Source organism: Oncorhynchus gorbuscha, linkage group LG08 (genome assembly GCF_021184085.1).
Source record: "Oncorhynchus gorbuscha isolate QuinsamMale2020 ecotype Even-year linkage group LG08, OgorEven_v1.0, whole genome shotgun sequence".
Classification (NCBI taxonomy): Eukaryota; Metazoa; Chordata; class Actinopteri; order Salmoniformes; family Salmonidae; genus Oncorhynchus; species Oncorhynchus gorbuscha.
Window position 1 is genome coordinate 75,334,893 of NC_060180.1, and position 27,895 is coordinate 75,362,787.

A 27,895-nucleotide genomic window follows, 5' to 3' on the forward strand; every position below is an offset into this window, starting at 1 on the left:
TTCTGTTTGTTTCACTGTAGATAGATAGATAGATAGATAGATAGATAGATAGATAGATAGATAGATAGATAGATAGATAGATAGATAGATAGATAGATAGATAGATAGATAGATAGATAGATAGATAGATATGCTTCACCGTAGACACTATGCTTCACCGTAGTGATGGTGCCAGGTTTCCTCCAGACGTGATGCTGCCACCACTATGCTTCACCGTAGTGATGGTGCCAGGTTTCCTCCAGACGTGATGCTGCCACCACTATGCTTCACCGTAGTGATGGTGCCAGGTTTCCTCCAGACGTGATGCTGCCACCACTATGCTTCACCGTAGTGATGGTGCCAGGTTTCCTCCAGACGTGATGCTGCCACCACTATGCTTCACCGTAGTGATGGTGCCAGGTTTCCTCCAGACGTGATGCTTGGCATTCATGTCAAAAAAGTTCAATGTTGGTTTCCAGATGGGCTGTCATGTGCCTTTTACTGAGGAGTGGCTTCTGTATGGCCACTCTACCATAAAGGCCTGATTGGTGGAGTGCTGAAAAGATAGCTGTCCTTCTAGAAGGTTCTCCCATCTCCACAGAGGAACTCTCGAGCTCAGTCAGAGTGACCATCGAATTCTTGGTCACCTCCCTGACCAAGGCCCTGTCATTACGGGTATTGGGTGTAGATTGATGCGGGTGGAAAAAAACATTCATTCCATTTTAAAATAATTACGTAACAAAATGTGGAGAAGGGGTCAGGGTTATGAGGAGTACTTTCCGAATGCACGATAGATAGGATATATAAGATAGGACAGGATAGGATATATATATAGGATAGATATGATAGACAGATAGTTTAGGAAATTATAGATAGGATAGGATATATATGATAGATGGGATAGATTAGATAGGATAGATATGATAGGATATAGGATAGATAGGATTGGATAGGCAGAGGAGATAGGATAGGATATATATGATAGATGGGATAGATTAGATAGGATAGATATGATAGGATTGGATAGGCAGAGGAGATAGGATAGGATAGATGGTCAATAATGATAAAGAATTCAAAAAGAGTTATAGATGGATCTCTGTACATCCTCAGCATCAGTCAGAAAGATGGGACAGGGTTATAGATGGGACAGGGTTATAGATGGGACAGGGTTATAGATGGGACAGGGTTATAGATGGGACAGGGTTATAGATGGGACAGGGTTATAGATGGGACAGGGTTATAGATGGGACAGGGTTATAGATGGGACAGGGTTATAGATGGGACAGGGTTATAGATGGGACAGGGTTATAGATGGGACAGGGTTATAGATGGGACAGGGTTATAGATGGGACAGGGTTATAGATGGGACAGGGTTATAGATGGGACAGGGTTATAGATGGGACATGGTTATAGATGGGACAGGGTTATAGATGGGACAGGGTTATAGATGGGACATGGTTATAGATGGGACAGGGTTATAGATGGGACAGGGTTATAGATGGGACAGGGTTATAGATGGGACATGGTTATAGATGGGACAGGGTTATAGATGGGACAGGGTTATAGATGGGACAGGGTTATAGATGGGACAGGGTTATAGATGGGACAGGGTTATAGATGGGACAGGGTTATAGATGGGACAGGGTTATAGATGGGACAGGGTTATAGATGGGACAGGGTTATAGATGGGACAGGGTTATAGATGGGACAGGTATATAGAGGGTTTTGCAAATATTTATATGTATTTATTTATTTGACAAATAAATTAATTTAAATGGGACATCCTACAATGTGATTTTATGGATGTATTTTTCTCATTTTGTCTGTCATAGTTGAAGTGTACCTATGATGAAAATAGATGGGACAGGGTTATAGATGGGACAGGGTCATAGATTTTAAGTGGGACAGGGGAGAACTCAGAAAGATGGGACAGGGTTATAGAGGGTTATAGATGGGAATGGGACAGGGTTATAGTGGCTGACTAAATGGGACAGGGTTATTTTGCCCCACTGTATATAGATGGGACAGGGTTATAGATGGGACAGGGTTATAGATGGGACAGATATATAGATGGGACAGGTATATAGATGGGACATGGTTATAGATGGGACAGGGTTATAGATAGGACAGGGTTATAGATGGGACATGGTTATAGATGGGACATGGTTATAGATGGGACAGGGTTATATATAGGACAGGGTTATAAATGGGACAGATATATAGATGGGACAGGGTTATAGATGGGACAGGGTTATAGATGGGACAGGGTTATAGATGGGACAGGGTTATAGATGGGACAGGGTTATAGATGGGACAGGGTTATAGATGGGACAGGGTAATAGATGGGACAGGGTTATAGATGGGACAGGGTTATAGATGGGACAGGGTTATAGATAGGACAGGGTTATAGATGGGGCAGGGTTATAGATGGGACAGGGTTATAGATAGGACAGGGTTATAGATGGGACAGGGTTATAGATAGGACAGGGTTATAGATGGGACAGGGTTATAGATGGGACAGGGTTATAGATGGGACAGGGTTATAGATGGGACAGGGTTATAGATGGGACAGGGTTATAGATGGGACAGGGTTATAGATAGGACAGGGTTATAGATGGGACAGGGTTATAGATGGGACAGGGTTATAGATGGGACAGGGTTATAGATGGGACAGGGTTATAGATGGGACAGGGTTATATATGTCGATGGGGCGATCTACCTTCGGATGCTCTCTCTGGGAGCTCCAGGCCCCAGGCCCTGTCATCACACCCAAGGATCAAAAGCCTCTGGCTGGGCTGCTCTCGCCGCTCTCTCCCCTCTCTCCCTGTGTGACTGACTGACTAGCTGACTGGCTGACACACAGACACACACGCTGGCAGGGCCTTTCATTCAATATTCTCACTGTAGCTCAGGTGGAGCGATGGGGGAGGGGGGGCTGAGGGAGGAGGGGGGGGGGGGGATTAGAGAGTTACTTTTTCTCCATCAGCATCTTTGTTTTTCAGCGGTTGAATTTGTCAAATTCTGATTGGCTCTCAGAGGAGGCAGAGATAGGAGGCTTCTGATTGGCTCTCAGAGGAGGCAGAGATAGGAGGTTTCTGATTGGCTCTCAGAGGAGGCAGAGATAGGAGGTTTTCTTCCACCTGTATTTCTGCAATCTCTTTGTGTGTGTGTGTGTGTGTGTGTGTGTGTGTGTGTGTGTGTGTGTGTGTGTGTGTGTGTGTGTGTGTGTGTGTGTGTGTGTGTGTGTGTGTGTGTGTGTGTGTGTGTGTGTGTGTGTGTGTGCATGTTGTCTAAGTAATATACTGTACATTATACAGGGTCATGTTGTCTATGTAGTACAGTATACAGGGTCATGTTGTCTATGTAGTACAGTATACAGGGTCATGTTGTCTATGTAGTACAGTATACAGGGTCATGTTGTCTATGTAGTACAGTATACAGGGTCATGTTGTCTATGTAGTACAGTATACAGGGTCATGTTGTCTATGTAGTACAGTATACAGGGTCATGTTGTCTATGTAGTACAGTATACAGGGTCATGTTGTCTATGTAGTACAGTATACAGGGTCATGTTGTCTATGTAGTACAGTATACAGGGTCATGGTGTCTAAGTAATATACTGTACAGTATACAGGGTCATGTTGTCTATGTAGTACAGTATACAGGGTCATGTTGTCTATGTAGTACAGTATACAGGGTCATGTTGTCTATGTAGTACAGTATACAGGGCCATGTTGTCTATGTAGTACAGTATACAGGGTCATGTTGTCTATGTAGTACAGTATACAGGGTCATGTTGTCTAAGTAATATACTGTACAGTATACAGGGTCATGTTGTCTATGTAGTACAGTATACAGGGTCATGTTGTCTATGTAGTACAGTATACAGGGTCATGTTGTCTATGTAGTACAGTATACAGGGTCATGTTGTCTATGTAGTACAGTATACAGGGTCATGTTGTCTATGTAGTACAGTATACAGGGTCATGGTGTCTAAGTAATATACTGTACAGTATACAGGGTCATGTTGTCTATGTAGTACAGTATACAGGGTCATGTTGTCTATGTAGTACAGTATACAGGGTCATGTTGTCTATGTAGTACAGTATACAGGGTCATGTTGTCTATGTAGTACAGTATACAGGGTCATGTTGTCTATGTAGTACAGTATACAGGGTCATGTTGTCTATGTAGTACAGTATACAGGGTCATGTTGTCTATGTAGTAGAGTATACAGGGTCATGTTGTCTATGTAGTAGAGTATACAGGGTCATGTTGTCTATGTAGTACAGTATACAGGGTCATGTTGTCTATGTAGTACAGTATACAGGGTCATGTTGTCTATGTAGTACAGTATACAGGGTCATGTTGTCTATGTAGTACAGTATACAGGGTCATGGTGTCTAAGTAATATACTGTTGTCAGTATACAGGGTCATGTTGTCTATGTAGTACAGTATACAGGGTCATGTTGTCTATGTAGTACAGTATACAGGGTCATGTTGTCTATGTAGTACAGTATACAGGGTCATGTTGTCTAAGTAGTACAGTATACAGGGTCATGTTGTCTATGTAGTACAGTATACAGGGTCATGTTGTCTATGTAGTACAGTATACAGGGTCATGTTGTCTATGTAGTACAGTATACAGGGTCATGGTGTCTAAGTAATATACTGTACAGTATACAGGGTCATGTTGTCTATGTAGTACAGTATACAGGGTCATGGTGTCTAAGTAATATACTGTACAGTATACAGGGTCATGGTGTCTAAGTAATATACTGTACAGTATACAGGGTCATGTTGTCTATGTAGTACAGTATACAGGGTCATGTTGTCTACGTAGTACAGTATACAGGGTCATGTTGTCTATGTAGTACAGTATACAGGGTCATGTTGTCTATGTAGTACAGTATACAGGGTCATGTTGTCTATGTAGTACAGTATACAGGGTCATGTTGTCTATGTAGTACAGTATACAGGGTCATGTTGTCTATGTAGTACAGTATACAGGGTCATGTTGTCTATGTAGTACAGTATACAGGGTCATGGTGTCTAAGTACAGTATAGGGTCACTGTACAGTATACAGGGTCATGTTGTCTATGTAGTACAGTATACAGGGTCATGTTGTCTAAGTACAGGGTCATGTTGTCTACTGTACAGTATACAGGGTCATGTTGTCTATGTAGTACAGTATACAGGGTCATGGTGTCTAAGTAATATCACTAGTACAGTATACAGGGTCATGTTGTCTATGTAGTACAGTATACAGGGTCATGTTGTCTATGTAGTACAGTATACAGGGTCATGTTGTCTATGTAGTACAGTATACAGGGTCATGTTGTCTATGTAGTACAGTATACAGGGTCATGTTGTCTATGTAGTACAGTATACAGGGTCATGTTGTCTATGTAGTACAGTATACAGGGTCATGTTGTCTATGTAGTACAGTATACAGGGTCATGTTGTCTATGTAGTACAGTATACAGGGTCATGTTGTCTATGTAGTACAGTATACAGGGTCATGTTGTCTATGTAGTACAGTATACAGGGTCATGTTGTCTATGTAGTACAGTATACAGGGTCATGTTGTCTATGTAGTACAGTATACAGGGTCATGGTGTCTATGTAGTAATATCACTGTACAGTATACAGGGTCATGTTGTCTATGTAGTACAGTATACAGGGTCATGGTGTCTATGTAGTACAGTATACAGGGTCATGTTGTCTATGTAGTACAGTATACAGGGTCATGTTGTCTATGTAGTACAGTATACAGGGTCATGTTGTCTATGTAGTACAGTATACAGGGTCATGTTGTCTAAGTACAGTATACAGGGTCATGTTGTCTGTAGTACAGTATACAGGGTCATGTTGTCTAAGTAATATCACTGTACAGTATACAGGGTCATGTTGTCTATGTAGTACAGTATACAGGGTCATGTTGTCTATGTAGTACAGTATACAGGGTCATGTTGTCTATGTAGTACAGTATACAGGGTCATGTTGTCTATGTAGTACAGTATACAGGGTCATGTTGTCTATGTAGTACAGTATACAGGGTCATGTTGTCTATGTAGTACAGTATACAGGGTCATGTTGTCTATGTAGTACAGTATACAGGGTCATGTTGTCTATGTAGTACAGTATACAGGGTCATGTTGTCTATGTAGTACAGTATACAGGGTCATGTTGTCTATGTAGTACAGTATACAGGGTCATGTTTGTCTATGTAGTACAGTATACAGGGTCATGTTGTCTATGTAGTACAGTATACAGGGTCATGTTGTCTATGTAGTACAGTATACAGGGTCATGTTGTCTATGTAGTACAGTATACAGGGTCATGTTGTCTATGTAGTACATTATACAGGGTCATGGTGTCTAAGTAATATACTGTACATTATACAGGGTCATGTTGTCTATGTAGTACAGTATACAGGATCATGGTGTATTGTTTCTACCTCGTCAGTCTCTCCAGAGGTAAGTGTACGTGGGGTATTTCCAGCTCCTACTGTATGAGCCTTTCTCGTGGGTTCACTGCTCTTAACAGTTGAAAACTAAACTGTCAAAGCAACGAATTGATCATCCACATTCTGTATCACATTCAGAGCGCTTCCATTCTCTTCCAGAACATCTTTTGATCATATATTCTCTTACAAATAAAGCAACTCTGGTTTTCCTGGAGGTTTGAATAGAATTGAAGATGGATTTATTTTTGGGGGGTTTTTTTTGTTGAGAAAACTCATACCTGGGACATGAAAAGGTGACAGGAGAGAATAAAATATAGAATGAACATGCAGAAGGGGAGAATGAAAGATATTAGCAGACCAAGGTTTCTGTTTTTATATAACACTACACAAAGCATCAATCGATAAAACGCAACTACCTTGGGTTCGTTAAGTTGGGCTTTATCGGTTCAATTCCAGATGGTTTAAAACGACGGTCTCAGCATTGTCTGCTTTAAGCTTCAGTTTTCCTTTTTGACGTTTCACGTGAGCGAGAGTTTTTATCTGACCCTCCCCGGGAACTATTTTTTTAAATTAATTTTTTCAAAATGTCAGAGAGAAGAAGACTGTACTGTTGCCTGGCTTACGTTGCTCCAAGATCTGGGAAATAAGAGATATTTATTATATTTATATTTATCAAACGTTTTGGTTCCTGTTCCACCTCTCCCTGTCCTTTGTGTGTGTTTGTGTGTGTGTGTGCGTATGCGTGTGTGTGCGTGTGTGTGTGTTAGCTATGTCCTCAGTACTGGCCAGAGAACGGGGTGCATCGCCAGGGGCCAATCCAGGTGGAGTTTGTATCAGCTGACCTGGAGGAAGACATAATCAGTAGAATATTCAGGATCTACAACGCAGCACGAGTACGCACACACACACCATGGGTCTATGGGACAACTAACTACTGACTACCTTACCTGACACACCTGACCCAAACTACTTGACCTGACACACCTGATCCTAACTACTTTACCTGACACACCTGATCCTAACTACTTTACCTGACACACCTGATCCTAACTACTTGACCTGACACACCTGATCCTAACTACTTTACCTGACACACCTGACCCAAACTACTTGACCTGACACACCTGATCCTAACTACTTTACCTGACACACCTGACCCTAACTACCTCACCTGACACACCTGACCCTAACTACCTCACCTGTCACACCTGACCCTAACTACCTCACCTGACACACCTGACCCTAACTATTTTACCTGACACACCTGACCCGAACTACTTTACCTGACACACCTGACCCTAACTACTTTACCTGACCCTAACTACTTTACCTGACACACCTGACCCAAACTACTTTACCTGACACACCTGACCCTAACTATTTTACCTGACACACCTGACCCTAACTACTTTACCTGACACACCTGACCCCAACTACTTTACCTGACACACAGGATCTACAAGCAACGCAGCACGAGTACGCACACCAACCACTATTTTACCTGACACAAACTGAACTACTTTACCTGACACACCTGACCCTAACTACTTGACCTGACACACCTGATCCTAACTACTTTACCTGGACCCTAACTACTTACCTGACACACCTGACCCTAACTATTTTACCTGACACACCTGACCCTAACTACTTTACCTGACACACCTGACCCAAACTACTTTACCTGACACACCTGACCCTAACTATTTTACCTGACACACCTGACCCTAACTACTTTACCTGACACACCTGACCCTAACTATTTTACCTGACACACCTGACCCTAACTACTTTACCTGACACACCTGACCCTAACTACTTTACCTGACCCTAACTACTTTACCTGACACACCTGACCCTAACTACTTTACCTGACACACCTGACCCAAACTACCTTACCTGACCCTAACTACCTCACCTGACACACCTGACCCTAACTACCTCACCTGACACACCTGACCCTAACTACTTTACCTGACACACCTGACCCAAACTACCTTACCTGACCCTAACTACCTCACCTGACCCCAACTACCTTACCTGACCCCAACTACATTACCTGACACACCTGACCCCAACTACTTTACCTGACACACCTGACCCTAACTACTTTACCTGACACACCTGACCCTAACTACTTTACCTGACACACCTGACCCTAACTACTTTACCTGACACACCTGACCCCAACTACCTCACCTGACACACCTGACCCTAACTACTTTACCTGACACACCTGACCCTAACTACTTTACCTGACACACCTGACCCTAACTACCTCACCTGACACACCTGACCCTAACTACTTTACCTGACACACCTGACCCTAACTACCTCACCTGACACACCTGACCCTAACTACTTTACCTGACACACCTGACCCCAACTACCTCACCTGACACACCTGACCCTAACTACTTTACCTGACACACCTGACCCTAACTACTTTACCTGACACACCTGACCCCAACTACTTTACCTGACCCCAACTACCTCACCTGACACACCTGACCCTAACTACTTTACCTGACACACCTGACCCTAACTACTTTACCTGACACACCTGACCCTAACTACTTTACCTGACACACCTGACCCTAACTACCTCACCTGACACACCTGACCCTAACTACTTTACCTGACACACCTGACCCTAACTACTTTACCTGACACACCTGACCCCAACTACTTTACCTGACACACCTGACCCTAACTACTTTACCTGATCCTAACTACTTTACCTGACACACCTGACCCTAACTACTTTACCTGACACACCTGACCCTAACTACTTTACCTGACCCTAACTACTTTACCTGACACACCTGACCCTAACTACTTTACCTGACACACCTGACCCTAACTACTTTACCTGACACACCTGACCCAAACTACCTTACCTGACACACCTGACCCTAACTACTTTACCTGACACACCTGACCCTAACTACTTTACCTGACACACCTGACCCCAACTACTTTACCTGACACACCTGACCCTAACTACTTTACCTGACACACCTGACCCAAACTACCTTACCTGACACACCTGACCCAAACTACCTTACCTGACACACCTGACCCAAACTACTTTACCTGACACACCTGACCCAAACTACCTTACCTGACACACCTGACCCTAACTACTTTACCTGACACACCTGACCCCAACTACTTTACCTGACACACCTGACCCAAACTACCTTACCTGACACACCTGACCCTAACTACCTTACCTGACCCAAACTATTTTACCTGACACACCTGACCCAAACTACTTTACCTGACACACCTGACCCTAACTACTTTATCTGACACACCTGACCCTAACTACTTTACCTGACACACCTGACCCTAACTACTTTACCTGACACACCTGACCCTAACTACTTTACCTGACACACCTGACCCTAACTACTTTACCTGACACACCTGACCCTAACTACCTCACCTGACACACCTGAACCTAACTACCTCACCTGACCCTAACTACTTTACCTGACACACCTGACCCTAACTACTTTACCTGACACACCTGACCCTAACTACTTTACCTGACACACCTGACCCTAACTACTTTACCTGACACACCTGACCCTAACTACTTTACCTGACACACCTGACCCTAACTACTTTATCTGACACACCTGACCCTAACTACTTTACCTGACACACCTGACCCTAACTACTTTACCTGACACACCTGACCCTAACTACTTTACCTGACACACCTGACCCTAACTACTTTACCTGACACACCTGACCCTAACTACCTCACCTGACACACCTGACCCTAACTACTTTATCTGACACACCTGACCCTAACTACTTTACCTGACACACCTGACCCTAACTACTTTACCTGACACACCTGACCCTAACTACTTTACCTGACACACCTGACCCTAACTACTTTACCTGACACACCTGACCCTAACTACCTCACCTGACACACCTGAACCTAACTACCTCACCTGACCCTAACTACCTTACCTGACACACCTGACCCAAACTACTTTACCTGACACACCTGACCCTAACTACCTCACCTGACCCTAACTACCTTACCTGACACACCTGACCCTAACTAACTCACCTGAAACACCTGACCCTAACTAACTCACCTGACCCTAACTACCTCACCTGACCCTAACTACCTCACCTGACCCTAACTACCTTACCTGACACACCTGACCCAAACTACTTTACCTGACACACCTGACCCTAACTACCTTACCTGACCCCAACTACCTTACCTGACACACCTGACCCAAACTACTTTACCTGACACACCTGGCCCTAACTACCTTACCTGACACACCTGGCCCTAACTACCTTACCTGACACTCCTGGCCCTAACTACCTTACCTGACCTAAACTACTTTACCTGACACACCTGGCCCTAACTACCTTACCTGACACACCTGGCCCTAACTACCTTACCTGACACACCTGGCCCTAACTACCTCAACTGACCCAAACTACTTTACCTGACACACCTGGCCCTAACTACCTTACCTGACACACCTGGCCCTAACTACTGTACCTGAAACACCTGACCCTAACTAACTCACCTGACCCTAACTACCTCACCTGACCCTAACTACATTACCTGACACACCTGACCCAAACTACCTTACCTGACCCTAACTACCTTACCTGACACACCTGACCCTAACTACCTCACCTGTCCCTAACTACCTTACCTGACACACCTGACCCTAACTACCTCACCTGACCCCAACTACATTACCTGACACACCTGGCCCTAACTACCTTACCTGACACACCTGGCCCTAACTACCTTACCTGAAACACCTGACCCTAACTAACTCACCTGACCCTAACTACCTCACCTGACCCTAACTACCTTACCTGACACACCTGACCCTAACTACCTCACCTGACCCTAACTACCTCACCTGACACACCTGACCCAAACTACCTTACCTGACCCTAACTACCTTACCTGACACACCTGACCCTAACTACCTCACCTGTCCCTAACTACCTTACCTGACACACCTGACCCTAACTACCTCACCTGACCCTAACTACATCACCTGACACACCTGACCCAAACTACCTTACCTGACCCTAACTACCTTACCTGACACACCTGACCCTAACTACCTCACCTGTCCCTAACTACCTTACCTGACACACCTGACCCCAACTACATTACCTGACACACCTGGCCCTAATTACCTTACCTGACACACCTGGCCCTAACTACCTCACCTGACACACCTGACCCTAACTACCTTACCTGGCCCTAACTACCTTACCTGACACACTTGGCCCTAACTACCTTACCTGGCCCTAACTACCTTACCTGACACACCTGACCCTAACTACCTTACCTGACACACCTGGCCCTAACTACCTTACCTGACACACCTGACCTGACATGCCTGATCCTAACTACCTTACCTGACACACCTGACCCTAACTACCTTACCTGACACACCTGACCCTAACTACCTTACCTGACACACTTGGCCCTAACTACCTTACCTGGCCCTAACTACCTTACCTGACACACCTGACCCTAACTACCTTACCTGACACACCTGGCCCTAACTACCTTACCTGGCCCTAACTACCTTACCTGACACACCTGGCCCTAACTACCTTACCTGAAACACCTGACCCTAACTAACTCACCTGACCCTAACTACCTCACCTGACCCTAACTACCTTACCTGACACACTTGGCCCTAACTACCTTACCTGGCCCTAACTACCTTACCTGACACACCTGACCCTAACTACCTTACCTGACACACCTGGCCCTAACTACCTTACCTGACACACCTGACCCTAACTACTTTACCTGACACACCTGACCCTAACTACCTTACCTGACACACCTGGCCCTAACTACCTTACCTGACACACCTGAACCTAACTACCTTACCTGACACACCTGGCCCTAACTACCTTACCTGACACACCTGACCCTAACTACATTACCTGACACACCTGGCCCTAACTACCTTACCTGACACACCTGGCCCTAACTACCTTACCTGACACACCTGGCCCTAACTACCTTACCTGACACACCTGACCCCAACTACCTTACCTGACACACCTGACCCCAACTACATTACCTGACACACCTGAACCTAACTACCTTACCTGGCCCTAACTACCTTACCTGACACACCTGGCCCTAACTACCTTACCTGACACACCTGACCCTAACTACCTTACCTGACACACCTGAACCTAACTACCTTACCTGACACACCTGACCTGACATGCCTGATCCTGTGGGTATAGGTTAATAACAGAGAGACCTGTCTGTCTGTTATTAACCTGTATCTATCTGTCTGTCTGTTATTAACCTGTATCTACCTGTCTGTCTGTTATTAACCTGTATCTACCTGTCTGTCTGTTATTAACCTGTACCCACCTGTCTGTCTGTTATTAACCTATACCCACCTGTCTGTCTGTTATTAACCTGTATCTATCTGTCTGTCTCTCCAGCCTCAGGACGGGTACCGTATGGTGCAACAGTTCCAGTTCCTGGGTTGGCCAATGTACCGAGACACTCCCATGTCCAAACGCTCCTTCCTCAAGCTCATCAGACAGGTGGACAAATGGCAGGAGGAGTATGATGGAGGAGAGGGACGCACTGTGGTGCACTGTCTGTAAGTAACACACACTAACACACACACACACTCACACATACACACACACTCACACACTCACACTCACACACACACACCACTGCATCTCAGTGCTAGAGGCGTCACTACAGACCCTGGTTCAGAGGTCTAAGACACTGCATCTCAGTGCTAGAGGCGTTACTACAGACCCTGGTTCAGAGGTCTAAGACACTGCATCTCAGTGCTAGAGGCGTCACTACAGACCCTGGTTCAGCGGTCTAAGGGCACTGCATCTCAGTGCTAGAGGCGTCACTACAGACCCTGGTTTGAATCCAGGCTGCATCACATCCAGCCGTGATTGTGAGTCCCATGGGGCGGCGCACAATTGGCCCAGCGTCGTCCGGGTTTGGCCGGGGTCGGCCCGTCATTGTATATAAGAATTTGTTCTTTTAACTGACTTGCCAAGTTAAATAAAGGTTCAAATAGAATGTATTTATTAAAAGTCGTTGACAGCCCCTTTCCCAACCAGGGGCGCAAATTTGGTTATAGAATTCGGGGGATATACACTCCAAACAGCCGACCCGACCGCTCGGAGGCGTCCGCATGGTCCTAAAGCACACCGCTGCCCAGTTTGTATCACATTCCAGAGAGTAGTATGAGTAGTATGGTATGGTTAGAGTAGTATGAGTTAGAGTAGAATGAATTAGAGTGGTTAGAGTAGTATGAGTTAGAGTAGAATGAATTAGAGTGGTTAGAGTAGTATGAGTTAGTAGTATGAGTTAGAGTAGAATGAATTAGAGTGGTTAGAGTAGTATGAGCTAGAGTAATATGATTTAGAGTGGTTAGAGTAGTTAGAGTAGAATGAATTAGAGTGGTTAGAGTAGTATGAGTTAGAGTAGCATGTGTTAGTGTGGTTAGAGTAGTATGAGTTAGAGTAATATGAGTTAGAGTAGTTAGAGTACTATGAGTTAGAGTAGTTAGAGGAGTATGAGTTAGACTAGTATTAGTTAGAGTGGTTAGAGTAGTATGAGTTAGAGTAGCATGTGTTAGTGTGGTTAGAGTAGTATGAGTTAGAGTAATATGAGTTAGAGTAGTTAGAGGAGTATGAGTTAGACTAGTATTAGTTAGAGTGGTTAGAGTAGTATGAGTTAGAGTAGTATGAGTTAGAGTAGCATGAGTTAGAGTAGTATGAGTTAGAGTAGTTAGAGTTGTATGAGTTAGAGTACTATGAGTTAGAGTGGTTAGAGTAGTTAGAAAAGTATTAGTTAGAGTGGTTGGAGTAGTTAGAAAAGTATTAGTTAGAGTGGTTGGAGTTAGATGAGTTAGATTAGTTAGAGTAGTATGAGTTAGAGTAGTTAGAGTAGCATGAGTTAGAGTAGTTAGAGTAGCATGAGTTAGAGTATTATGAGTAATATGAGTTAGAGTGGTTAGGGTAGTTAGAGTATTATTAGTTGGAGTAGTATGAATTAGAGTAGTATGAGTTAGAGTAGTTAGAGTAGCATGAGTTAGAGTATTATGAGTAATATGAGTTAGAGTGGTTAGGGTAGTTAGAGTATTATTAGTTGGAGTAGTATGAATTAGAGTAGTATGAGTTAGAATAGTATGAATTAAAGTAGTATGAATTAAAGTAGTTAGATTAGTATCAGTTAGAGTAGTATGAGTTTGAGTAGTTAGAGTTGTATTAGTTAGAATAGTTATAGTCATATGAGTTAGAGTAGTTAGATTAGTTAAATGAGTTAGAGTAGTTAGAATAGTATGAGTTAGAGTGGTATGAGTTAGAGTAGTATAAATCAATGTAGTTAGAGAGTTAGAGTAGTTAGATTAGTTAGAGTGGTTATAGTCGTATGAGTTAGAGGAATTAGAGTAGTATGAATTAGAGCAGTTAGAAAGTTAGAAGAGTTGTATGGTATGAGTTAGAGTGGTTAGATGAGTTAGAGTGTTTAGAGTTAGAGTAGTTAGATTAGTTAGAGTGGTATGAGTTAGAGTGGTTAGATTAGTTAGAGTGGTATGAGTTAGAGTGGTTAGATTAGTTAGAGTGGTTAGAGTTAGAGTAGTTAGATTAGTTAGAGTGGTTAGAGTTAGAGTGGTTAGAGTTAGAGTAGTTAGAGTAGGCCTGCTGAGAATCTACTTTCAATCAAATCAAATGTTATTAGTCACATGACTACCTGACATGATGGCTCCTTGCTGTCCCCAATACAACAGGTGCTCCAGTTTCAACTGTTCTCATTATTTGAAATGCTGAATACAACAGGTGTTCTGTTAGACCTCACAGTGAAATGCTGAATACAACAGGTGTAGTAGACCTCACAGTTTTTGAAATGCTGAATACAACAGGTGGGGTTTTAGGTAGACCTTACAGTGAAATGCTGAATACAACAGGTATAAATAGATTTGATTTGATTTGAAATGCTGAATACAACAGGTGTAGTAGACCTTACAGTGAAATGCTGAATACAACAGGTGTAGTAGACCTCACAGTGAAATGCTGAATACAACAGGTGTAGTAGACCTCACAGTGAAATGCTCAATACAACAGGTGTAGTAGACCTCACAGTGAAATGCTCAATACAACAGGTGTAGTAGACCTTACAGTGAAATGCTGAATACAACAGGTGTAGTAGACCTTACAGTGAAATGCTGAATACAACAGGTGTAGTAGACCTTACAGTGAAATGCTGAATACAACAGGTGTAGTAGACCTCACAGTGAAATGCTGAATACAACAGGTGTAGTAGACCTTACAGTGAAATGCTGAATACAACAGGTGTAGTAGACCTTACAGTGAAATGCTGAATACAACAGGTGTAGTAGACCTCACAGTGGAATGCTGAATACAACAGGTGTAGTAGACCTCACAGTGAAATGCTGAATACAACAGGTGTAGTAGACCTTACAGTGAAATGCTGAATACAACAGGTGTAGTAGACCTCACAGTGAAATGCTGAATACAACAGATGTAGATAGACCTTACAGTGAAATGCTTACTGACAAGCCCTTGCAGTTTTAAGAAAATAAGTGTTTAGATAGTATTTACTAAAAGAAACTGAAGTAAAAATAAAACATTTAAATGTAAGTCGCTCTGGATAAGAGCGTCTGCTAAATGACTTAAATGTAAATGTAAATATAGAAAAATTTAAATAAATAAATACAACTTTAGAACTCATGAGAGGGGAAACACCCCCATCTGCTGGTCAACTGTGAATACAACTGCTCACCTCACACAAAGTGAATACAAAAGGACTGTTCAGTGAAATGCTTACTGACAAGCGCTCTGAGTTAAAATGAATAGTATTTATCTGTTCATTTATAGTCTGGATAGCGCTCTGAGTTAAAAAATGAATAGATCTGTTAAATTATAAATACAACTTTAGAACTCTGAGTTAAAATGAATAGATCTGTTCAACTTATAGCTCACTCAGCGCTCTGAGTTAAAATGAATAGATCTGTTCCTTATAGTCGACTAGCGCTCTGAGTTAAAATGAATAGATCTGTTCCTTATAGTCGACTAGCGCTCTGAGTTAAAATGAATAGATCTGTTCCTTATAGTCGACTAGCGCTCTGAGTTAAAATGAATAGATCTGTTTCTTATAGTCGACTAGCGCTCTGAGTTAAAATGAATAGATCTGTTCCTTATAGTCGACTAGCGCTCTGAGTTAAAATGAATAGATCTGTTCCTTATAGTCGACTAGCGCTCTGAGTTAAAATGAATAGATCTGTTCCTTATAGTCGACTAGCGCTCTGAGTTAAAATGAATAGATCTGTTCCTTATAGTCGACTAGCGCTCTGAGTTAAAATGAATAGATCTGTTCCTTATAGTCGACTAGCGCTCTGAGTTAAAATGAATAGATCTGTTCCTTATAGTCGACTAGCGCTCTGAGTTAAAATGAATAGATCTGTTCCTTATAGTCGACTAGCGCTCTGAGTTAAAATGAATAGATCTGTTCCTTATAGTCGACTAGCGCTCTGAGTTAAAATGAATAGATCTGTTCCTTATAGTCAACTATTTGCTTTGAGCTCCAATGAATACACTTCTCTCCCTATTTCCACCATAACCCTTTGCCTTGTGTTTCTCCAAAAGGGGAATTGTGTTAGCTCTATTCATTAGGAGAGTCAACATTTTCCTGTGCTTCTCTACAGTTTGTCGGCGCCGACTGAGATGGCCGCCTCGCTTCGCGTTCCTAGGAAACTATGCAGTTTTTTGTTTTTTTACGTGTTATTTCTTACATTAATACCCCAGGTCATCTTAGGTTTCATTACATACAGTCGAGAAGAACTACTGAATATAAGATCAGCGTCAACTCACCATCAGTACGACCAAGAATATGTTTTCCGCGACGCGGATCCTGTGTTCTGCCTTACAAACAGGACAACGGAATGGATCGCATGCAGCGACCCAAGGAAACGACTCCGAAAAAGAGGGAAACGCGGCGGTGTTCTGGTCAGACTCCGGAAAAGGGCACATCGCGCACCACTTCCCAGTATTCTTCTTGCCAATGTCCAGTCTCTCGACAACAAGGTTGATGAAATCCGAGCAAGGGTGGCATTCCAGAGGGACATCAGAGACTGCAACGTTCTCTGCTTTACGGAGACATGGCTTACTGGGAAAACGCTATCCAGGGCGGTGCAGCCAACGGGTTTCTCCACGCATCGCGCCGACAGAAACAAACATCTCTCTGGTAAGAAGAGTGGAGGGGCGTATGCCTCATGACTAACGGGACATGGTGTGATGAAGAAAACATACAGGAACTCAAATCCTTCTGTTCACCTGATTTAGAATTCCTCACAATCAAATGTAGACCGCATTATCTTCCAAGAGAATTCTCTTCGATTATAATCACAGCCGTATATATCCCCCCCAAGCAGACACATCGATGGCTCTGAACGAACTTTATTTAACTCTTTGCAAACTGGAAAACATTTATCCGGAGGCTGCATTCATTGTAGCTGGGGATTTTAACAAAGCCAATCTGAAAACAAGACTCCCTAAATTTTATCAGCATATCGATTGCGCAACCAGGGGTGGTAAAACCTTGGATCATTGTTACTCTAACTTCCGCGACGCATATAAGGCCCTGCCCCGCCCCCCTTTCGGAAAAGCTGACCACGACTCCATTTTGCTGATCCCTGCCTACAGACAGAAATTAAAACAAGAGGCTCCCACGCTGAGGTCTGTCCAACGCTGGTCAGACCAAGCTGACTCCACACTCCAAGACTGCTTCCATCACGTGGACTGGGACATGTTTCGTATTGCGTCAGATGGGAATATTGACGAATACGCTGATTCGGTGTGCGAGTTCATTAGAACGTGCTTCGAAGATGTTATTCCCATAGCAACGATAAAAACATTCCCTAACCAGAAACCGTGGATTGATGGCAGCATTCGCGTGAAACTGAAAGCGCGAACCACTGCTTTTAATCAGGGCAAGGTGTCTGGCAACATGACTGAATACAAACAGTGCAGCTATTCCCTCCGTAAGGCTATCAAACAAGCTAAGCGTCAGTACAGAGACAAAGTGGAATCTCAATTCAATGGCTCAGACACAAGAGGCAAGTCAATCACGGACTACAAGATGAAATCCAGCCCAGTCACGGACCAGGATGTCTTGCTCCCAGGCAGACTAAATAACTTTTTTTGCCCGCTTTGAGGACAATACAGTGCCACTGACACGGCCTGCAACGGAAACATGCAGTCTCTCCTTCACTGCAGCCGAGGTGAGTAAGACATTTAAACGTGTTAACCCTCGCAAGGCTGCAGGCCCAGACGGCATCCCCAGCCGCGCCCTCCGAGCATGCGCAGACCAGCTGGCCGGTGTGTTTACGGACATATTCAATCAATCCCTATACCAGTCTGCTGTTCCCACATGCTTCAAGAGGGCCACCATTGTTCCTGTTCCCAAGAAAGCTAAGGTAACTGAGCTAAACGACTACCGCCCGTAGCACTCACTTCCGTCATCATGAAGTGCTTTGAGAGACTAGTCAAGGACCATATCACCTCCACCCTACCTGACACCCTAGACCCACTCCAATTTGCTTACCGCCCAAATAGGTCCACAGACGATGCAATCTCAACCACACTGCACACTGCCCTAACCCACCTGGACAAGAGGAATACCTATGTGAGAATGCTGTTCATCGACTACAGCTCGGCATTCAACACCATAGTACCCTCCAAGCTCGTCATCAAGCTCGAGACCCTGGGTCTCGACCCCGCCCTGTGCAACTGGGTACTGGACTTCCTGACGGGCCGCCCCAGGTGGTGAGGGTAGGCAACAACATCTCCTCCCCGCTGATCCTCAACACGGGGCCCCACAAGGGTGCGTTCTGAGCCCTCTCCTGTACTCCCTGTTCACCCACGACTGCGTGGCCACGCACGCCTCCAACTCAATCATCAAGTTTGCGGACGACACAACAGTGGTAGGCTTGATTACCAACAACGACGAGACGGCCTACAGGGAGGAGGTGAGGGCCCTTGGAGTGTGGTGTCAGGAAAATAACCTCACACTCAACGTCAACAAAACTAAGGAGATGATTGTGGACTTCAGGAAACAGCAGAGGGAACACCCCCTATCCACATCGATGGAACAGTAGTGGAGAGGGTAAAGCTAGTTTTAAGTTCCTCGGCATACACATCACAGACAAACTGAATTGGTCCACTCACACTGACAGCGTCGTGAAGAAGGCGCAGCAGCGCCTATTCAACCTCAGGAGGCTGAAAAAATTTGGCTTGTCACCAAAAGCACTCACAAACTTCTAGAGATGCACAATCGAGAGCATCCTGGCGGGCTGTATCACCGCCTGGTACGGCAACTGCTCCGCCCTCAACCGTAAGGCTCTCCAGAGGGTAGTGAGGACTGCACAATGCATCACCGGGGGCAAACTACCTGCCCTCCAGGACACCTACACCACCCGTTGTTACAGGAAGGCCATAAAGATCATCAAGGACATCAACCACCCGAACCACTGCCTGTTCACCCCGCTATCATCCAGAAGGCGAGGTCAGTACAGGTGCATCAAAGCTGGGACCGAGAGACTGAAAAACAGCATCTATCTCAAGGCCATCAGACTGTTAAATAGCCACCACTAACATTGAGTGGCTGCTGCCAACACACTGTCATTGACACTGACCCAACTCCAGCCATTTTAATAATGGGAATTGATGGAAATGATGTAAATATATCACTAGCCACTTTAAACAATGCTACCTTATATAATGTTACTTACCCTACATTATTCATCTCATATGCATATGTATATACTGTACTCTACAACATCGACTGCATCCTTATGTAACACATGTATCACTAGCCACTTTAACTATGCCACTTTGTTTACTTTGTCTACACACTCATCTCATATGTATATACTGTACTCGATACCATCTACTGTATGCTGCTCTGTACCATCACTCATTCATATATCCTTATGTACATGTTCCTTATCCCCTTACACTGTGTATAAGACAGTAGTTTTGGAATTGTTAGTTAGATTACTTGTTGGTTATCACTGCATTGTCGGAACTAGAAGCACAAGCATTTCGCTACACTCGCATTAACATCTGCTAACCATGTGTATGTGACAAATAAAATTTGATTTGATTTGATTTTGATTTGATTACATATCTATCTGTTTCACCTTACTGAATACACCCCCCCCTCTCCCTCTCTCTCTCTCTCTCTCTGCCTCTCTCTCTCTGCCTCTCTCTCTCTCGCTCTCTCTCTGCCTCTCTCTCTCTCTGCCTCTCTCTCTCTCTCTCTCTCTCTCTCTCTCTCTCTCTCTCTCTCTCTCTCTCTCTCTCTCTCTCTCTCTCTCCCTCTCTCTCTCTCACCCTCTGTCTCTCTCTCTCTCGCTCTCTCTCTGCCTCTCTCTCTCTCTCCCTCTCTCTCTCTCTCTCTCTCTCACCCTCTCTCTCTCTCTCTCTCTCTCCCTCTGCCTCTCTCTCTCTCTCTCTCTCTCGCTCTCTCTCTGCCTCTCTCTCTCTCTCTCTCTCTCTCTCTCTCTCTCTCTCTCTCTCTCTCTCTCTCTCTCTCTCTCTCTCTCTCTCTCTCTCTCTCTCTCTCTCTCTCTCTCTCCTCTGTCTCTCGCTCCTCCTCTCTCTCTCTCTCTCTCTCCCTCATCCCTGCAGTAACGGAGGAGGGCGCAGTGGGACGTTCTGTGCCATCAGCATCGTGTGTGAGATGTTACAACAGCAACGTTCTGTAGACGTTTTCCACGCCGTCAAAACACTGAGGAACAACAAACCCAACATGGTCGACCTACTGGTAGGAAACACATCCTGTAATCATTAACATTACAGAAACACATCCTGTAATCATTAACACTACAGATGACCTACTGGTAGGAAACACATCCTGTAATCATTAACATTACAGAAACACATCCTGTAATCATTAACACTACAGATGACCTACTGGTAGGAAACACATCCTGTAATCATTAACACTACAGATGACCTACTGGTAGGAAACACATCCTGTAATCATTAACACTACAGAAACACAGCCTGTAATCATTAACACTACAGAAACACATCCTGTAATCATTAACACTACAGAAACACATCCTGAAATCATTAACACTACAGAAACACATCCTGTAATCATTAACACTACAGAAACACATCCTGTAATCATTAACACTACAGAAACACATCCTGAAATCATTAACACTACAGAAACACATCCTGTAATCATTAACACTACAGATGACCTATTGGTAGGAAACACATCCTGTAATCATTAACACTACAGATGACCTACTGGTAGGAAACACATCCTGTAATCATTAACACTACAGATGACCTACTGGTAGGAAACACATCCTGTAATCATTAACACTACAGAAACACATCCTGTAATCATTAACACTACAGAAACACATCCTGTAATCATTAACACTACAGATGACCTACTGGTAGGAAACACATTCTGTAATCATTAACACTACAGATGACCTACTGGTAGGAAACACATCCTGTAATCATTAACATTACAGATGACCTACTGGTAGGAAACACATCCTGTAATCATTAACACTACAGATGACCTACTGGTAGGAAACACATCCTGTAATCATTAACACTACAGATGACCTACTGGTAGGAAACACATCCTGTAATCATTAACACTACAGAAACACATCCTGTAATCATTAACACTACAGATGACCTACTGGTAGGAAACACATCCTGTAATCATTAACACTACAGATGACCTACTGGTAGGAAACACATCCTGTAATCATTAACATTACAGAAACACATCCTGTAATCATTGACATTACAGAAACACATCCTGTAATCATTAACATTACAGAAACACATCCTGTAATCATTAACATTACAGAAACACATCCTGTAATCATGAACATTACAGAAACACATCCTGTAATCATTAACATTACAGAAACACATCCTGTAATCATTAACACTACAGAAACACATCCTGTAATCATTAACACTACAGAAACACATCCTGTAATCATTAACACTACAGATGATCTACTGGTAGGAAACACATTCTGTAATCATTAACACTACAGATGACCTACTGGTAGGAAACACATCCTGTAATCATTAACACTACAGATGACCTACTGGTAGGAAACACATTTTGTAATCATTAACACTACAGAAACACATCCTGTAATCATTAACACTACAGAAACACATTCTGTAATCATTAACACTACAGATGACCTACTGGTAGGAAACACATTCTGTAATCATTAACACTACAGATGACCTACTGGTAGGAAACACATCCTGTAATCATTAACACTACAGATGACCTACTGGTAGGAAACACATCCTGTAATCATTAACACTACAGATGACCTACTGGTAGGAAACACATTCTGTAATCATTAACACTACAGATGACCTACTGGTAGGAAACACATCCTGTAATCATTAACATTACAGATGACCTACTGGTAGGAAACACATCCTGTAATCATTAACACTACAGATGACCTACTGGTAGGAAACACATCCTGTAATCATTAACACTACAGATGACCTACTGGTAGGAAACACATCCTGTAATCATTAACACTACAGAAACACATTCTGTAATCATTAACACTACAGATGACCTACTGGTAGGAAACACATCCTGTAATCATTAACACTACAGATGACCTACTGGTAGGAAACACATCCTGTAATCATTAACATTACAGAAACACATCCTGTAATCATTGACATTACAGAAACACATCCTGTAATCATTAACATTACAGAAACACATCCTGTAATCATTAACATTACAGAAACACATCATGTAATCATTAACATTACAGAAACACATCCTGTAATCATTAACACTACAGAAACACATTCTGTAATCATTAACACTACAGATGACCTACTGGTAGGAAACACATTATGTAATCATTAACACTACAGATTACCTACTGGTAGGAAACACATCCTGTAATCATTAACACTACAGATGACCTACTGGTAGGAAACACATCCTGTAATCGTTAACACTACAGATGACCTACTGGTAGGAAACACATTCTGTAATCATTAACACTACAGATGACCTACTGGTAGGAAACACATCCTGTAATCATTAACATTACAGATGACCTACTGGTAGGAAACACATCCTGTAATCATTAACACTACAGATGACCTACTGGTAGGAAACACATCCTGTAATCATTAACACTACAGATGACCTACTGGTAGGAAACACATCCTGTAATCATTAACACTACAGAAACACATCCTGTAATCATTAACACTACAGATGACCTACTGGTAGGAAACACATCCTGTAATCATTAACACTACAGATGACCTACTGGTAGGAAACACATCCTGTAATCATTAACATTACAGAAACACATCCTGTAATCATTGACATTACAGAAACACATCCTGTAATCATTAACATTACAGAAACACATCCTGTAATCATTAACATTACAGAAACACATCCTGTAATCATTAACATTACAGAAACACATCCTGTAATCATTAACATTACAGAAACACATCCTGTAATGATTAACACTACAGAAACACATCCTGTAATCATTAACACTACAGAAACACATCCTGTAATCATTAACACTACAGATGATCTACTGGTAGGAAACACATCCTGTAATCATTAACACTACAGATGACCTACTGGTAGGAAACACATCCTGTAATCATTAACACTACAGATGACCTACTGGTAGGAAACACATCCTGTAATCATTAACACTACAGAAACACATCCTGTAATCATTAACACTACAGAAACACATCCTGTAATCATTAACACTACAGATGACCTACTGGTAGGAAACACATTCTGTAATCATTAACACTACAGATGACCTACTGGTAGGAAACACATCCTGTAATCATTAACATTACAGATGACCTACTGGTAGGAAACACATCCTGTAATCATTAACACTACAGATGACCTACTGGTAGGAAACACATCCTGTAATCATTAACACTACAGATGACCTACTGGTAGGAAACACATCCTGTAATCATTAACACTACAGAAACACATCCTGTAATCATTAACACTACAGATGACCTACTGGTAGGAAACACATCCTATAATCATTAACACTACAGATGACCTACTGGTAGGAAACACATCCTGTAATCATTAACATTACAGAAACACATCCTGTAATCATTGACATTACATAAACACATCCTGTAATCATTAACATTACAGAAACACATCCTGTAATCATTAACATTACAGAAACACATCCTGTAATCATTAACATTACAGAAACACATCCTGTAATCATTAACATTACAGAAACACATCCTGTAATCATTAACACTACAGAAACACATCCTGTAATCATTAACACTACAGAAACACATCCTGTAATCATTAACACTACAGATGATCTACTGGTAGGAAACACATTCTGTAATCATTAACACTACAGATGACCTACTGGTAGGAAACACATCCTGTAATCATTAACACTACAGATGACCTACTGGTAGGAAACACATCCTGTAATCATTAACACTACAGATGACCTACTGGTAGGAAACACATCCTGTAATCATTAACACTACAGATGACCTACTGGTAGGAAACACATCCTGTAATCATTAACACTACAGAAACACATCCTGTAATCATTAACACTACAGAAACACATCCTGTAATCATTAACACTACAGATGACCTACTGGTAGGAAACACATTCTGTAATCATTAACACTACAGATGACCTACTGGTAGGAAACACATTCTGTAATCATTAACACTACAAATGACCTACTGGTAGGAAACACATCCTGTAATCATTAACACTACAGATGACCTACTGGTAGGAAACACATCCTGTAATCATTAACATTACAGAAACACATTCTGTAATCATTAACACTACAGATGAACTACTGGTAGGAAACACATCCTGTAATCATTAACATTACAGAAACACATCCTGTAATCATTAACACTACAGAAACACATCCTGTAATCATTAACACTACAGATGACCTACTGGTAGGAAACACATCCTGTAATCATTAACACTACAGATGACCTACTGGTAGGAAACACATTCTGTAATCATTAACACTACAGATGACCTACTGGTAGGAAACACATTCTGTAATCATTAACACTACAGATGACCTACTGGTAGGAAACACATCCTGTAATCATTAACACTACAGATGACCTACTGGTAGGAAACACATCCTGTAATCATTAACACTACAGATGACCTACTGGTAGGAAACACATCCTGTAATCATTAACACTACAGATGACCTACTGGTAGGAAACACATTCTGTAATCATTAACACTACAGATGACCTACTGGTAGGAAACACATCCTGTAATCATTAACACTACAGATGACCTACTGGTAGGAAACACATTCTGTAATCATTAACACTACAGAAACACATTCTGTAATCATTAACACTAAAGAAACTCATTCTGTAATCATTAACACTACAGAAACACATCCTGTAATCATTAACACTACAGTTGACCTACTGGTAGGGTACTAAGTCCTCTCTCCTAGTCTGGTCCCAGAGTGTGTTGTCTTGTCAACTCATAGGGTCAGTGTCAAGTCATGACAAGACAGCACAATATTCAATGTTCAATGTAGTGTGTCAATGTTTATGTAGCCTAGATCAGATTAGAGTTTATGTAGCCTAGATCAGATTAGTCTTTAGATCAGTGGTCCTTCTGTAGCTCAGTTGGTAGAGCATGGCGCTTGTAACGCCAGGGTAGTGGGTTCGATCCCCGGGACCACCCATATGTCGAATGTATGCACACATGACTGTAAGTCGCTTTGGATAAAAGCATCTGCTAAATGGCATATATTATTAGTGTTTATGTAGCCTAGATCAGATTCGTGTTTATGTAGCCTAGATCAGATTAGAGTTTATGTAGCCTAGATCAGATTAGAGTTTATGTAGCCTAGATCAGATTAGAGTTTATGTAGCCTAGATCAGATTAGAGTTTATGTAGCCTAGATCAGATTAGAGTGTATGTAGCCTAGATCAGATTAGAGTGTATGTAGCCTAGATCAGATTAGAGTGTATGTAGCCTAGATCAGATTAGAGTTTATGTAGCCTAGATCAGATTAGAGTGTATGTAGCCTAGATCAGATTAGAGTTTATGTAGCCTAGATCAGATTAGAGTGTATGTAGCCTAGATCAGATTAGTTTATGTAGCCTAGATCAGATTAGAGTGTATGTAGCCTAGATCAGATTAGAGTGTATGTAGCCTAGATCAGATTAGAGTGTATGTAGCCTAGATCAGATTAGAGTGTATGTAGCCTAGATCAGATTAGAGTGTATGTAGCCTAGATCAGATTAGAGTGTATGTAGCCTAGATCAGATTAGAGTGTATGTAGCCTAGATCAGATTAATGGTGAAGAATACCTGCCCCTTGTTTGTTTGTGTTCTACAGGATCAGTACAAGTTCTGCTATGAAGTGGCTCTGGAGTACTAGAACAGCAGACTGGGCCTGGATGCAGATCTAGACTGAAGGCGTTTGGGACTTTACAAAAGACTGCAGCACAGACAGACCCGTGTTATCACGGTCAAACAACTGGAGCGAGGCAACACAGCAAGCACACAGACACGCAGAGCTCTCTCTCTCTCTCTCTCTCTCTCTCTCTCTCTCTTGCTCTCTCTCTCTAGCTCTCTCTCTAGCTCTCTCTCTCTAGCTCTCACTCTCTCTCTCTAGCTCTCTCTCTCTCTCTCTCTAGCTCTCTCTCTCTCTCTAGCTCTCTCTCTCTCTCTAGCTCTCTCTCTAGCTCTCTCTCTCTCTCTAGCTCTCTCTCTCTCTCTCTAGCTCTCTCTCTAGCTCTCTCTCTCTCTCTCTCTCTCTCTCTAGCTCTCTCCCTCTCTCTAGCTCTCTCTCTAGCTCTCTCTCTCTCTAGCTCTCTCTCTCTCTCTCTAGCTCTCTCTCTAGCTCTCTCTCTCTCTCTCTCTCTAGCTCTCTCTCTCTCTCTCTAGCTCTCTCTCTCTCTAGCTCTCTCTCTAGCGCTCTCTCTCTCTAGCTCTCTCTCTCTAGCTCTCTCTCTAGCTCTCTCTCTCTCTCTCTCTAGCTCTCTCTAGCTCTCTCTCTCTAGCTCTCTCTCTCTCTCTCTCTCTCTCTCTCTCTCTCTCTCTCTCTCTCTCTCTCTCTCTCGTTAGTTTGATCAGCCGATTGAGGAAGTAACAGAAATTAGGGGTACAGTCTCTATATATTTCCATCAGTATCTGTCTATCTGCTATCAGGAAGGATACAGTTTATAAATATTCCCCAAAAATATCGGCCTCTAGTCTTTCTGCTTTCTGCCATCAGGACTGATACAGAAGCACAAT

The 27,895-nt window shown here is 42.8% G+C and overlaps 1 protein-coding gene across 3 annotated transcripts in view; it reads left to right on the plus strand.

The window, feature by feature from the left end:
- LOC124042184 (receptor-type tyrosine-protein phosphatase mu-like) overlaps positions 1–27,230 on the plus strand; it is a 621,881-nt gene extending 594,651 nt beyond the window's left edge. For all 3 annotated transcript variants that reach the window (XM_046360586.1, XM_046360587.1, XM_046360588.1), the window contains 4 exons: positions 7,218–7,343; positions 12,946–13,109; positions 21,190–21,325; positions 26,994–27,230. In XM_046360586.1, coding sequence (XP_046216542.1) covers positions 7,218–7,343; positions 12,946–13,109; positions 21,190–21,325; positions 26,994–27,035 — 468 coding nt within the window. In that variant the 3' untranslated portion in view covers positions 27,036–27,230. The remainder of the gene's footprint in view (positions 1–7,217; positions 7,344–12,945; positions 13,110–21,189; positions 21,326–26,993) is intronic.
- Positions 27,231–27,895: the final 665 nt, after the last annotated feature.